The sequence below is a fragment of the Oncorhynchus nerka genome, linkage group LG21 (genome assembly GCF_034236695.1).
Source record: "Oncorhynchus nerka isolate Pitt River linkage group LG21, Oner_Uvic_2.0, whole genome shotgun sequence".
NCBI classification, from domain to species: domain Eukaryota; kingdom Metazoa; phylum Chordata; class Actinopteri; order Salmoniformes; family Salmonidae; genus Oncorhynchus; species Oncorhynchus nerka.
In genome coordinates, this window is record NC_088416.1 from 27,266,883 (window position 1) to 27,281,032 (window position 14,150).

General features: G+C 37.3%; 3 protein-coding genes and 1 pseudogene across 4 annotated transcripts; 2 read left to right on the plus strand and 2 right to left on the minus strand.

The window, feature by feature from the left end:
* Positions 1–293: 293 nt before the first annotated feature.
* Positions 294–5,073, plus strand: LOC115104224 (hemoglobin subunit beta). Of its 2 annotated transcripts, none has more exons than XM_029625516.2 (3): positions 294–385; positions 4,543–4,765; positions 4,869–5,073. In XM_029625516.2, exons 1-3 carry the CDS (start codon positions 294–296, stop codon positions 4,995–4,997), a joined length of 444 nt encoding a protein of 147 aa, XP_029481376.2. In that variant the 3' UTR covers positions 4,998–5,073. The 2 variants fall into 2 exon arrangements, with proteins under 2 accessions (XP_029481376.2, XP_029481375.2); XM_029625515.2 differs by lacking the exon at positions 294–385 and adding an exon at positions 4,205–4,307.
* Positions 2,167–2,981, minus strand: LOC115104227 (hemoglobin embryonic subunit alpha-like). The gene is made up of 3 exons (XM_029625517.2): positions 2,867–2,981; positions 2,569–2,776; positions 2,167–2,382 (listed from the first exon to the last, which is right to left on the minus strand). The coding sequence occupies exons 1-3, from the start codon at positions 2,959–2,961 to the stop codon at positions 2,254–2,256; spliced, it is 432 nt and encodes a 143-aa protein (XP_029481377.2). The 5' UTR covers positions 2,962–2,981; the 3' UTR covers positions 2,167–2,253.
* Positions 5,074–7,223: 2,150 nt separating the features above from the next.
* On the minus strand, positions 7,224–7,838 carry LOC115104225 (hemoglobin embryonic subunit alpha-like). Its single transcript, XM_065006484.1, has 3 exons — positions 7,744–7,838; positions 7,483–7,690; positions 7,224–7,352 (listed from the first exon to the last, which is right to left on the minus strand). The coding sequence occupies exons 1-3, from the start codon at positions 7,836–7,838 to the stop codon at positions 7,224–7,226; spliced, it is 432 nt and encodes a 143-aa protein (XP_064862556.1).
* Positions 7,839–10,187: 2,349 nt separating this feature from the next.
* On the plus strand, positions 10,188–10,695 carry LOC135563649 (hemoglobin subunit beta-1-like; annotated as a pseudogene).
* Positions 10,696–14,150: the final 3,455 nt, after the last annotated feature.

Here is a 14,150-nt window from a genome sequence, read left to right on the forward strand (position 1 = left end):
ACAAGTGTTAACTTTACCGAGAAATGCTTACTTACGAGCCCTTTCCCAACAATGCAGAGTAAGTAAGAAAAATGGGTGCCAATCATTTGGTCAAATGTAAACCTTTCCATTCACATTATATTATCTCAGTCAAATCTGTCACGCTTGGCTTTACAGCCTACTAACATGACCCAACACATCGCTGTCTTTAGGGAGGAGTGTACTTTTAAAACGCTGCTCAAACAAAGTCTAAGTGCACAGGATTCCTTAACCTCAATTAAGAACACTGTCAAAGCAACGTCATAGCCAGCAACATGGTTGAGTGGACAGACTTTGAGCGCGCCACAATCCAAAGCGTCTTCTCAAAGATGAACTACGATGACGTAGGCCCCGCGGCTCTTTCCAGGTAGGCTACCTTTTATACCCTATTCGATGTCAGCGTTATGGTGTCTTAAACACGGTTGCCTACAAATGATTGTTAACGGTTTTCAAGACGGGTTATTATTTGACATATGCGCGTGATTTACGCGTAATGGACATCTCCAAACGACAAAATAATTTATTTCTGTGCGTTGAGTGTATGCATATATCACATACATATATCAGTGTATGCATATATCACGTTTATGATTTCTACAGGTGTCTGGTCGTGTACCTGCCTTCACCGCTGACGTCCAGGGTGCTTTCCAGAAGTTCCTGGCGGTCGTGGTGAGCTCCCTGGGCAAACAGTACCACTAGAGCAAACAGTACCACTAGAACCCCTCCACTCAGAGACGGCCGACCATCAGAGGACCAACAAGCACTGATAATTTGTTTAGAGGCAGATGTTGTTCCTTCTACTAAAGCAAATAAAATCTTCCGCAAATGAATATTTTTTATCTGTGCCTTATTTTTCTTGCATGAACATCAATATGGTGGCGCATATGGTAGACTACTGCATTATGAACTAAGTGATAATATTGCCACCTTGATAATCAGACATTGATCATGTGCAATATATACAAATATTTAGCAAATAACTCAAATATTTTCCAATTAACCACACTGACATTTTACATTAGCTGTGCATAAACTAACCAATGCAACTAATAAATACAGCCTAATAAATAAATACAATTACAAAAATGATTTCAGGACTGCAATGATGAATCCCTGTTTAAACACACAATCTTCTAATTCATAAACGTTCAAGATAACTTTTCATAACAGATCTGGTATTCAATGTCAGGTTCATGTATTAGTGTTGCAAGAAATTGTTGAGTGATCGAGAGTTTAAACCTAGACTCCCTAGTTGCTACATCGATTTTGGGAATTCATCATATATACCCATTGATTCTTAAAGAATTGAACTTGTAAATGACTCATGAGCTCAGTTCAGCTGTCGTATCTCATCAGAACCCAACATATAGGCCTAAGTTTGTTTTACTCTTTTACTCTGTTTGCAAACAAATTAAATGTAAACAGACACTGTATAGCCTCAAAACATGGTTAAAACTATAATTTTTGATATAATGGATCAGTCCTTGCATCCATAGCTCTGTCTATGATTTTGAGAGTGGTCACATTTCTCCAGGCCCATCCCTCATCTTTTTTACCAAAACAGACAATGACCTGCTTTCTTATTGTTTCAAGGATTCTAGCTTTAACCAGATCCACATGAGCTACATTTTTTTAAATGAATAACAATAAATTAGATTAGACAAAAGTACAAAATACAAAATACATTTATCCGAGGAAGCTCCTGTCCTTGCCAACTTTGAGTTTAGGAAATTGTATTAATAAATACTATCAATCCATTCATAATATATATATAGTCCTTAATTAGCCTAGTTATGTAATATATATTATTTTGTTATATCAAATAATTTGTTCAACCTTGTTTATCAATAGCAAGTTCTAAGCGAGCCGTTTGATTAATCTATAGGTTACAATGTATACTTTGTTCCCCTTCTCTGATTTAGTTGTTTCACTTTTTAAACTTTTACTGCTAAATTCTCTGAGGACCGCTTTTAGTGGAAATGTTTTGCATATCGTCTCCATTTTCATTATGAATACCTTTTTGCGTTCCGATGTCTTTCAGACTTGCAAAAAGCAACATATTTAATCATATCAGGTCATGTGCTCTACAACACAACTCATTCAAAACCAAAGTAAAGACCAAAAAATGTAATTTTGCGCGTTTGAACATTTAATTAAATTTTAGAACAATACAGAGCTGAGCACAGTGCTGATCAATGCTGCAATCCGTCTGGTCTGATGCCTTCTGTCCACATCTTATCGGTACTTCTCAGACAGAGCCCGGCCCACCGCGGCCAGGAACTTGTCCATGGCCACATGAACCTCGGGGTTGAAATCATTGGGGAACAAGACAGCCAGCACCACCAAGATGTTGTGGGACAGGATCTACAGGACGAAAGGAATGGAAATTATTACGCTACATGTTTTAACAGGCTATTTTATTTAATAATATATGTTGTCCATTTTACTGTAAAGAGTACCCGATATATTTTAAATGCATTTTAACTATACATTTTGATTTGGTGTCAACGGTATACAAATGATTATAAATAATGCTGTGACTGTCCGGACCTTGAAGTTGGCGGGATCGACACGCAGCTGGAAGGCATGCAGCTCGCTGAGGGAGAGGAGACCTGCGTTGATGTCGTCGATGCTGGCCACCGCTAAACTGATGCCTCCCATGATGGTCCCACCGTGCTTCCTGACTGGGGCAGAGCCGGGGCTCAGGTCCTTCCAGTGGGAGAAGTAGGTCTTGGTCTGGGGGTACACAACCAGCATCCTGCACCGGAAGAAAAATACATGTCGAGAAAGATGGAACGCTAACACCAAAAACAGTATACATTTTTATTAGCAGCACGACAGCCATTACCTAGACAGAGCATCACAGCCGATGTCCTCAGCCTTGCTGGCCACCTTGGCCCAGAAGGCCTTGACCATTTTCTTGTCCTTAGCGGTGAGACTCATGGTTGTAGTTAAAGACGATGCTGGAGTAGAAGAGGTTCAGTGATGAGCTCTTACAAACGAAGGCTTTTTATATTAGCCGCGAGCCCCACCCAATGCAGACCCACCTCCAAGATAAACAAGATTACAACATGCCTTTTGTCAATGTTCAATAGGCACAATCCCTCACAGGTGATTTCATTTATTTGCTTATTTTACTGGACAAAAACACAAGTTGGTACAATCCTCCATACAAGACTTACAAAGACATTGTTAGCACCTTCTGAGCAACACACAATATCAAACATGAAAGAATACGTGATTATCACAGTCATTGAAGTCTACGAAGTTATTTAGTATTTAGAGATGTGTAGAGTTTTTTTTAATGCTTCTAGTTTTCACAAGGGAGTCAAGTCATTTCAATATTTTATTTCAATACATAATATTTCAATATTCGTTTATTTATTTATTTCTCACTCTGGCTTTATGGTATTTACCAATTAAAGAGAAAAGTCTAGTTGTATTGTCAATAGCTAAATTGCCTGTATCATAAGTAAGAAATAGAAGCCTGTATTCAGAAATATGGAAAAGTTGACAGTAGAGGTGCATTACCACAAAATAGATTGGAATAGTGCAATTATACAAATAAATATTAAATGGGTTCGACCTTACTAGCGCAGAATGAACATAGAGGTGAAATATAAATTCATTTGTTTATAAATGTATAAGGATAAAAATTATGTAATATCTTAGTAGGCTATTTAATATATCTTAGTAATATATTAATATCGTAGTTATATCTTACTATTATCTGACTATAGACATACACAGAGAGAGTTGAAAAATGTTTCTCAGACAAAGTAATTAAATCCCCACCAAGTGTAATTAATGTGCAATAGGCATATTACACATGTATTTGCGTGTGTTGATAATTGTATATTTCCCCACTATTTTGGGCTTATTTTTGTTAATATTTCTAATCATGTTAATATAACAATTGGTATATAGCCTAATACTTAAATGAATGATTTCATCATGGATTTTAGGACAGTGTATTATTGTCAAATTGCTTTTAAACATATATGGTCAACAGTAAACCTTCACATTATTATCTCAGTCAAATCTGTGATTCTTGGCTTATACAGCCCACTACCCTGACCCCGCCCATAGCTGTCTCTAGGGAGGAGCGTCCCGATCCTTTTAAAAACGCTGCTCAAACTAAGACCAAGTGTATATGATTCGTTAGCCTCTGTGAAAGAAACTTCAACAGCCAGCAACATGGTTCAGTGGACAGACTTTGAGCGCGCCACCATCCAGAGCGTCTTCGAGAAGATGGACTACGATGACGTAGGCCCCGCGGCTCTTTCCAGGTAGTGCGTTTAAAACTGTGGTCTACAAATGATTGGAAATAGTCATGTTATTATATTGTTATTATATTAGTATGCGCTTGTTATTATGATTTTCAAGACGAATTCGTATTTGAGACATGCATGTAATTAATTAACGCGTAATTGACCTCTCCAAATGACACATTGATTTCCATAAGATATGTGTGTATGCAGATATCACGTTTCTGCAATTCTTGACTGTTTATTATTTCTACAGGTGTCTGGTCGTGTACCCCTGGACCCAGAGGTATTTTGGTAACTTTGGAAACCTGTACAACGCCGCTGCTATCCAGGGAAACCCAATGGTCGCCGCTCACGGAAAGACCGTCCTGCACGGACTGGACCGGGCTGTCAAGAACATGGATGACATCAAGGCCACCTACGCAGAGCTGAGCGTGCTGCACTCCGAGAAACTGCGCGTGGATCCCGACAACTTCCGGGTAAAGTTAAATGTTCTACTTCACACAAGGTACTTGCCTATCTATTAAAATAGTGTGGTAGAATGCGTTTTCTTACATGTCCATTTGCTCCTTTCTTTTGCAGCTGCTGGCTGACTGCCTTACTATTGTCGTTGCTGCGAGAATGGGTGCTGCCTTCACCGCTGACGTCCAGGGTGCTTTCCAGAAGTTCCTGGCGGTGGTGGTGAGCTCCCTGGGCAAACAGTACCACTAGAGCCAACAGTACCACTAGAGCAAACAGTACCACTAGAACCCCTCCACTCAGAGACGGACGACCATCAGAGAACCAACAAGCGCTGATTATTTGTTTAGAGGCACATGTTGTTCCTTCTACTAAAGCAAATAAAATCAGCGAATTAATATTTTTATCTGTGCCTTTTTTTTCATGCCTGAACATCCATATAGCAGATTAATAGGCCTAATATGGTAATATGATTGGCTGTGGGAGTGAATATCGCAAAAACCTTGTTAACCACATATGGATAATGTGCAATATATACAAATATTTAGCAAATAACGACAAACAATGTTTGGCAATTAATAAACTGACATGTTGCATTACTGTGCATGAGCGAACTATATAATGAAGACAAACGTGTCCAGAGATGCAGCATTGATACATTGAGTCAAATAAGCGCAGAGCTACAATGATAAATTCCTGTTTAATTACACACAATCGTCATTCATAAAGGTTCAACATAACTTTTCAGAACAGATCTGTTATTCAATGTTTGGTTGATGTCTTAGTGCGGCAAGGAATTGTTGAATGGTCGACAGTTTAACCAGATGAAAATGACATACATTTTCATATATGAATAATAAAACATCAATTGGTCAATAGAACCCTATACAATACAAATTACATTTACCAGAGGCACCTCCTGTCATGGCCAGCTGTGGGACCATCATAACCTTACAAAAACGTTTTCAGACAGGAATCTATTCAAGTTATTCATAAAACATGATTAAATCAATGAATTAATCAACCAATAATCTTAAGAAATTCAACAAGATATACTGTCTGTGTATTTAATTTTACATCATGTATAAATGCAACATGTAACTTTTCACATTTTATGAAAACTTAACCACATTTGTTTATAAAAATGCATTAACAATATGTTACAATTATAGCATGATCAGCAAAACCACTAGGTTAGGTTTTACATGTTATATACGTTTTTATGTGTACAGGAAATGTTAAGTGTATAGGAAATGTAATTAATAAATCATATAAATCCATTCATAATATATATATATATTTTTATATATATAGTCCTTAATTAGCCTAATTAACCTAATTATCTAATATATATTATTTTTGTATGTCAAATAGTTTTTGTTTTTGTTTATGTGGTCCTATGTCAAATAGTTTTTGTTTATGTGGTCCTATGTCAAATAGTTTTTGTTTATGTGGTCCTATGTCAAATAGTTTTTGTTTATGTGGTCCTATGTCAAATAGTTTGTTCAATATTGTTTATCAGTAGCAAGTTCTAAGCGAGCCGTTTGATTAATCTATAGGCTACTATTTCAACTTTGTTCCCCTTCTCGAATTTTTTCTTTTTACTTTTTAATCTTTTACTGCTAACTTCTCATTAATAATAGACCGACGAATCAATTAATTAATCAACCAATATTGCTAAGAAATTAAACAAGATATACTGTGTATTTCATTTTAAATAGTGTAAAATTTTACATTTTACTGTTGACATTTTATGGAAACTGAACCATTATTGGTTAATAAAAAAATAAGTAATATTACCTTACAAATGTAGCATGATCAGCCAATCAAAATCATTGGGCTATGTTTTACGTTTTAGTATTATAGATACTATCTGCATCTATTCATAATATTTATAAATAATGTGTTGGTAGTCTATCAAATCCTTCTTCGATGTTGTTTACAAGCATTTCGCTACACCCGAAATAACATCTGCTAAACATGTGTATGTGACAAATTAACATTTGACTGATTTATTTGTATGTCAAATGGTTTGTTCCATCTTGTTTTTCAATAGCAAGTTCGAAGAGGGCTATTTGATTATTCTATCGGCTACTGCCAGTATTTGTACGTTGAGTTCCTCGTTACCACTTTAATATTTTTAGACTACCTACGAAACCTTTACTGCAAACTTCTTAGAGGACTGCTCATATGGACATGCGGCAATGTTTTGCATTTCCTCCGTTTTATTTATGAATACTTTTGAGCATTTCGTCAAGATTTTGAGAAATAGTTATTTCAGCCTTTAAAAAAGCTACGTATTTCATCATATCAAGTCCAGACGCTACAACACTACTAAAAAGCTAAGTACACGACTAAAAAGCTAGGTAAAGACCAGATAACGTGGTTATGTGCGTTTGAACATTTATTCATAATTTAGAACAAGACAGAGCATTGAGCACATGCTGCCATATGTCTGGTCTGATGATGCCCCACAGTTTATCTGTACTTTTCGGCCAGAGCCAGGGCCAGTGCGGCCAGGAACTTGTCCACGGACACATGAACCTCTGGGGTGAAGTCAGCGGGGAACAAAATGGCCAGCACCACCAATATGTTGTGGGACAGGATCTACAAGAGGAAATAAATGGAAATGAGTTCGTATGTATCTTTAATGTAGGTTTTGTTTTAGCCTATGTTGTCTATTGTACTGTAAAACGTAGCCGATTGAAATGTAAAAAAAATATTATACTGTCCTCACCTTGAAGTTGGCTGGATCTATACGCAGCTGGAAGGCGTGCAGCTCGCTGAGGGTGAGGAGACCTGTGGTGAGGTCGTCCATCTTGGCCACGGCTTCACCGACGCCTCCCATGATGGTCTTACCATGCTTACTGACCGGGGCAGAACCGGGGCTCAGGTCCGGCCAGTGGGAGAAGTATGTCATGGTCTGGGGGTACACCACCAGCATTCTGCACGGGAGGAAAAATACATGTCGAGATTTAAGACTAGCTAATTCCATTACCTAGAAAGAGCATCGCATCCGACGTCCTCAGCCTTGCCGGACACCTTGGCCCAGAAGGCCCCGACCACTGCCTTGTCCTTAGCGGTGAGACTCATTGTTGTCTTTAGCAGACCCCAGACCCACCTCCAAGATGCTTGACAACTTGAACGTATTCCATTTTTTTGTTGAAATTGCAGTACTGCCAATTTTCATAGAAAATAATTTGAAACACAAATGACTCGTTTTTAAACGTAAGGTTTAACATGTTCAAGACACATAACACATTGAGATGTAACTTTCCCAGGTGAGATGTAACTTCGTTATTTACGAGCCAACTCTTTAAGAGTTTCCCAAACAAGCACATGGAGAGAATGTTCGCTAAGTGAGTTGATACTGATATATTCCAAAGAAAAACAGCGCTGGTCTTGGATTAGCTTTCTCCCACCTTATCATAAGAATTATTCCACAAGAATACTGACGACAGATCAGCACCTAGAGAGAAATTGCCACCTATGGCTGCAAGTAGGCTATTGAGGCGGTTTATTAACCTATGCTTTACCAATAATAATAATGCACTTAATAACATATTGGGCCCATCATTGCTCACATGTTGTCACACATCATGAAACACATTGAGACAAAAATGACCTAGTGGCAAAATATAACTCAATTGACTGAACATGACATTGATTTCAATATGATTTCAATAGCATACATATCTTTCAATGCAGTCATCCTCGGTTTTATCCTTCGTATTTTTCTCGACTTCCTTCTGCAGTTATCGGCAGTCACAGTCAGACAGATAGCCTAAACATATTGATTATATGTTTATATATGTATATGTTAAGCGGAGATCGGGAAATAAACTGACCGGGAAGGAAAAATGATATAATTTGACCCATTTACTTGGATAACATAATAGTTATCGAATATGAGTTCATCAGTTTTTTTTGCTCAAAATTAGTAGCCTAAGTGAACCAATATAAAAGGAAGTATCTAAAAACGATATCTGGAAATATACTGTACAGTATCCATTCATGTGTTTTCAAAATGATGAAAACGACTTTTCTGACCTCGTCGTTAGGTCGTAAATAAAGTAATACATAGGTTGTGGAGATGAGGATAGGAGGCTCATGACATTGCAGATCTTGAATGACTTACATCAAGATAACTCAATAAACGTATTTCTTTAGTTACTATCTATAGAATGGCTTTTGCGTAAAATTACATGAATGGAGAGAACCTAATTCAATTTAAAATATACTTTGCGACGTATAATTAGTCAAATAAATTATTTCTTATTTTTTTTGTATTTTTTGTTTTGTTTTTTACTGATGGTGTAGTTATTTATTTGGCCATATTGGGGGACAAGCTTATGGGGCCAACGTATGACAGAGGTTTCGTTTGGTATATGTCTTATTTATTTGATGCGTAATTATCGTGAACACTGGGTTATAATTAGAATAATAATGTTGTATTATTTAATATGAGCGAGACTGATTTAGATTGACTAAAGTGAATAAATTGATTTATAATCCTGACCCCGCAATTAATTCATATAAAAAAATGATTTACTTATCAGTTAATACCATATTGCCCAATACATTCAAGGTAAGTAGATGGTTGTTGCCAAGAAAAGGGTGTTTCTAATGGCTTATCAGAACAAGGCAACCAATTTGAGCTTTTACGCAGAGGGTGTAACTCATTCAGAACGGCAAGATAAAACGTGAGCCTATACTTCACTGATAAACAGCCCTTTAGCTCGGTCCCTTTCAAGAAAGTCAACTTCTTTCTTTCTACCACATTCTTGTTGTCTACCACATTTTGCAGTGACTGGTGGTAATTTCCAATCGTTGTTATATTCACGAAGCTAGCACTGAATAATATAAAACTACTGTTAACTACAGTTGACGTCTTGATGGTGCTTTTATAAGGTACTAATAAAACAGCCACATATTGCCGGTGTGAAACTTTTCCATAAGTCGACCTCAGTTGCCGTTTGGAAATGTCGGCAGAACTATGCTTATATGGTGTTGGTCGATAAGACCAGCTGGCTGGCAAGGAATGATAGATTACCATTAACGTTGTGCGGACCTTTGATATCGTTTTTGGCACGAGTCCTCCAAGTTTGATTCGCCCACTGGGTCGGAGGGATTCAATATAAATGAAAAAGCCCCAGTGCCCGACACTGACGGATCTTCTCACAGATCAGAGGACACACACAACACCTGGTTGACTGGATGGTTGAAGAGCGGAAGCTCATCATAGAGACCTGGGGCAAAATCAAGGTCAAAGTGTTCGGACCCCTTGCTTTGAGATGGTCGGCTTATAATATTGTAAGGAAATAAAATATATTGATCATTTATCATTTTACTTTTCTAGTCTTGTCTTATATGTGTGCGCAATTCATTGAATTAAATTGATTAGTTTATATTATGTATGTTATAATGTAATTTGTATTTTCCATGTGTCTTATTGTATATCCATGGACTCAGAGGTACTTTGGAACCTTTGGAGACTTAAACAGCGCAGTGGCTATCATGGGCAATAAAAAAGTTGTCAACCATGGCATCACCGTGCAGAACCGCCTCGTGTGAGCTGTGCAGAATATGGATGACGTCAATAACACCTACGTCGAGCTGAGCGTTCTGCATTCTGAGAGACTTCATGTGGATCCCGACAACTTCATTGTAAGATTTTGGAGTTGAAAAGACGTGTAAATATGAGTACCAATGGACGTGCCTAAAACAAATTAACAATACGTTTTTCCTCATTGATTTACATCCAAGATAATACTGCTGTTGCAAATAAATGACTAACGTTTCAATTGTTTCCTTTTCCCAAATGCTGGGCGACTGCCTCACCATTGTTCTGGCCTGCCAGATGGGGCTCGCCTTCATGCCAGACGTCCAAGCGGCCTGGCAGAAGTTCCTGACCGTGGTCGTCTCTGCGCTGGGCAGACAGTACTACTAAAGACATGTTCTATTATAGAACATTTTTTTGCTTGCCTACGGAGCTGTGTGGGGAACGGCACCTCAGTACCTCCAGGCTCTGATCAGGCCCTACACCCAAACAAGGGCACTGCGTTCATCCACCTCTGGCCTGCTCGCCTCCCTACCACTGAGGAAGTACAGTTCCCGCGCAGCCCAGTCAAAACTGTTCGCTGCTCTGGCCCCCCAATGGTGGAACAAACTCCCTCACGACGCCAGGACAGCGGAGTCAATCACCACCTTCCGGAGACACCTGAAACCCCACCTCTTTCAGGAATACCTAGGATAGGATAAAGTAATCCTTCTCACCCCCCTTAAAAGATTTAGATGCACTATTGTAAAGTGGCTGTTCCACTGGATGTCTTAAGGTGAACGCACCAATTTGTAAGTCGCTCTGGATAAGAGCGTCTGCTAAATGACTTAAATGTAAATGTAAAACATAAAATAAAATATATTGTTAAGCACACATCCATGCTCTTCACTTTATTCTGTTTGATGGGCAGTAAAATAGGAACCATTACAAAATGTAGCCAAGCCTACTTTAACTCTTATGCCGTTGGCCTAAGTGAGAGAGAGAGAGAGAGAGAGAGAGAGAGAGAGAGTATATTTGGTAAAATATCACAAGCAGCAACGAGCTCTGATCAAAGGAATAATCAATATATTGATCAGTATTGTGTTATTATAGTAATTATATCAAAACAGTCCTTGTTTTCTAATACACTACCGTAGGAAAATTAAGGTAGTCTATCATGTTGCCCAAGTTAACTGTTACCTGCCTCAGGTAGGTGCAATTTGCATATACAGTATCAGGCAAAAGTTTGGACACACCTACTCATTCAAGGGTTTTTCTATATTTTCACTATTTTCTACATTGTAGAATAATAGTTAGGACATCACAACTATGAAATAACACATATTGAATCATGTAGTAACCAAAAAAGTGTTAACCAAATCAAAATATATTTGATATTTGAGATATTTGTTGAAAAACAAATGGTAGTCCCACTAAACGCAAAACAGATGGGATGGAGTATCGCTGCAGAATGTTGTAGTAGCCATGCTGGTTAGGCGTGCCTTGAATTCTAAATAAATCACTGACAGTGTCATAAGCCAAGCACCCCCACACCATCACACCTCCTCCTCCATGCTTCACGGCGGGAACCACAGATGTAGAGATCATGCGTTCACCTACTCTGCATCTCACAAAAACATGGCGGTTGGAACCAAAATTCTCAAATTTTGACTCATCAGACCAAAGGACAGGTTTACACAGTCTAATGTCTATTGCTCGTGTTTCTTGGCCCAATCATGTCTCTTCTTCCTATTGGTCTCCTTTAGTACATTTACATTTAAGTCATTTAGCAGACGCTCTTATCCAGAGCGACTTACAAATTGACATAGTATTACAGTCTAAATAATGGAGGACTCACATAGTAATACAGTCTAAATGGAGGACTCACATAGTATTACAGTCTAAATGGAGGACTCACATAGTATTACAGTCTAAATAATGGAGGATTCACATAGTATTACAGTCTAAATAATGGAGGATTCACATAGTATTACAGTCTAAATAATGGAGGATTCACATAGTATTACAGTCTAAATAATGGAGGATTCACATAGTATTACAGTCTAAATAATGGAGGATTCACATAGTATTACAGTCTAAATAATGGAGGATTCACATAGTATTACAGTCTAAATAATGGAGGATTCACATAGTATTACAGTCTAAATAATGGAGGATTCACATAGTATTACAGTCTAAATAATGGAGGATTCACATAGTATTACAGTCTAAATAATGGAGGACTCACATAGTATTACAGTCTAAATAATGGAGGACTCACATAGTATTACAGTCTAAATAATGGAGGACTCACATAGTATTACAGTCTAAATAATGGAGGACTCACATAGTATTACAGTCTAAATAATGGAGGACTCACATAGTATTACAGTCTAAATGGAGGACTCACATAGTATTACAGTCTAAATGGAGGACTCACATAGTATTACAGTCTAAATGGAGGACTCACATAGTATTACAGTCTAAATGGAGGACTCACATAGTATTACAGTCTAAATAATGGAGGACTCACATAGTATTACAGTCTAAATGGAGGACTCACATAGTATTACAGTCTAAATAATGGAGGACTCACATAGTATTAGTCTAAATAATGGAGGACTCACATAGTATTACAGTCTAAATAATGGAGGATTCACATAGTATACAGTCTAAATGGAGGACTCACATAGTATTACAGTCTAAATAATGGAGGATTCATATAGTATTGGTCTAAATAATGGAGGATTCACATAGTATTACAGTCTAAATGGAGGATTCACATAGTATTACAGTCTAAATGGAGGACTCACATAGTATTACAGTCTAAATAATGGAGGATTCACATAGTATTACAGTCTAAATAATGGAGGATTCACATAGTATTACAGTCTAAATAATGGAGGATTCACATAGTATTAGTCTAAATAATGGAGGATTCACATAGTATTACAGTCTAAATAATGGAGGATTCACATAGTATTAGTCTAAATAATGGAGGATTCACATAGTATTAGTCTAAATAATGGAGGATTCACATAGTATTAGTCTAAATAATGGAGGACTCACATAGTATTACAGTCTAAATAATGGAGGACTCACATAGTATTACAGTCTAAATAATGGAGGACTCACATAGTATTAGTCTAAATAATGGAGGACTCACATAGTATTACAGTCTAAATAATGGAGGATTCACATAGTATACAGTCTAAATGGAGGACTCACATAGTATTACAGTCTAAATAATGGAGGATTCATATAGTATTGGTCTAAATAATGGAGGATTCACATAGTATTACAGTCTAAATGGAGGATTCACATAGTATTACAGTCTAAATGGAGGACTCACATAGTATTACAGTCTAAATAATGGAGGATTCACATAGTATTACAGTCTAAATAATGGAGGATTCACATAGTATTACAGTCTAAATAATGGAGGATTCACATAGTATTAGTCTAAATAATGGAGGATTCACATAGTATTACAGTCTAAATAATGGAGGATTCACATAGTATTAGTCTAAATAATGGAGGATTCACATAGTATTAGTCAAAATAATGGAGGATTCACATAGTATTAGTCTAAATAATGGAGGACTCACATAGTATTACAGTCTAAATAATGGAGGACTCACATAGTATTACAGTCTAAATAATGGAGGACTCACATAGTATTAGTCTAAATAATGGAGGACTCACATAGTATTACAGTCTAAATAATGGAGGACTCACATAGTATTACAGTCTAAATAATGGAGGACTCACATAGTATTACAGTCTAAATAATGGAGGACTCACATAGTATTAGTCTAAATAATGGAGGACTCACATAGTATTACAGTCTAAATAATGGAGGATTC

Excerpts from the sequence above, each read along its gene's own strand:
- LOC115104224 (XM_029625516.2), top strand. The coding sequence starts at position 294 with ATGGTTGAGTGGACAGACTTTGAGCGCGCCACAATCCAAAGCGTCTTC. Across the intron at positions 386-4,542 it reads GGCCCCGCGGCTCTTTCCAG|GTGTCTGGTCGTGTACCCCT; the intron begins GTAGGCTACCTT and ends TTATTTCTACAG. Across the intron at positions 4,766-4,868 it reads TGGATCCCGACAACTTCCGG|CTGCTGGCTGACTGCCTTAC; the intron begins GTAAAGTTAAAT and ends TTTCTTTTGCAG.
- LOC115104227 (XM_029625517.2), bottom strand. The coding sequence starts at position 2,961 with ATGAGTCTCACCGCTAAGGACAAGAAAATGGTCAAGGCCTTCTGGGCC. Across the intron at positions 2,777-2,866 it reads GGCTGTGATGCTCTGTCTAG|GATGCTGGTTGTGTACCCCC; the intron begins GTAATGGCTGTC and ends CTTCCGGTGCAG. Across the intron at positions 2,383-2,568 it reads TCGATCCCGCCAACTTCAAG|ATCCTGTCCCACAACATCTT; the intron begins GTCCGGACAGTC and ends TTCGTCCTGTAG.
- LOC115104225 (XM_065006484.1), bottom strand. The coding sequence starts at position 7,838 with ATGAGTCTCACCGCTAAGGACAAGGCAGTGGTCGGGGCCTTCTGGGCC. Across the intron at positions 7,691-7,743 it reads GGATGCGATGCTCTTTCTAG|AATGCTGGTGGTGTACCCCC; the intron begins GTAATGGAATTA and ends CCTCCCGTGCAG. Across the intron at positions 7,353-7,482 it reads TAGATCCAGCCAACTTCAAG|ATCCTGTCCCACAACATATT; the intron begins GTGAGGACAGTA and ends TTCCTCTTGTAG.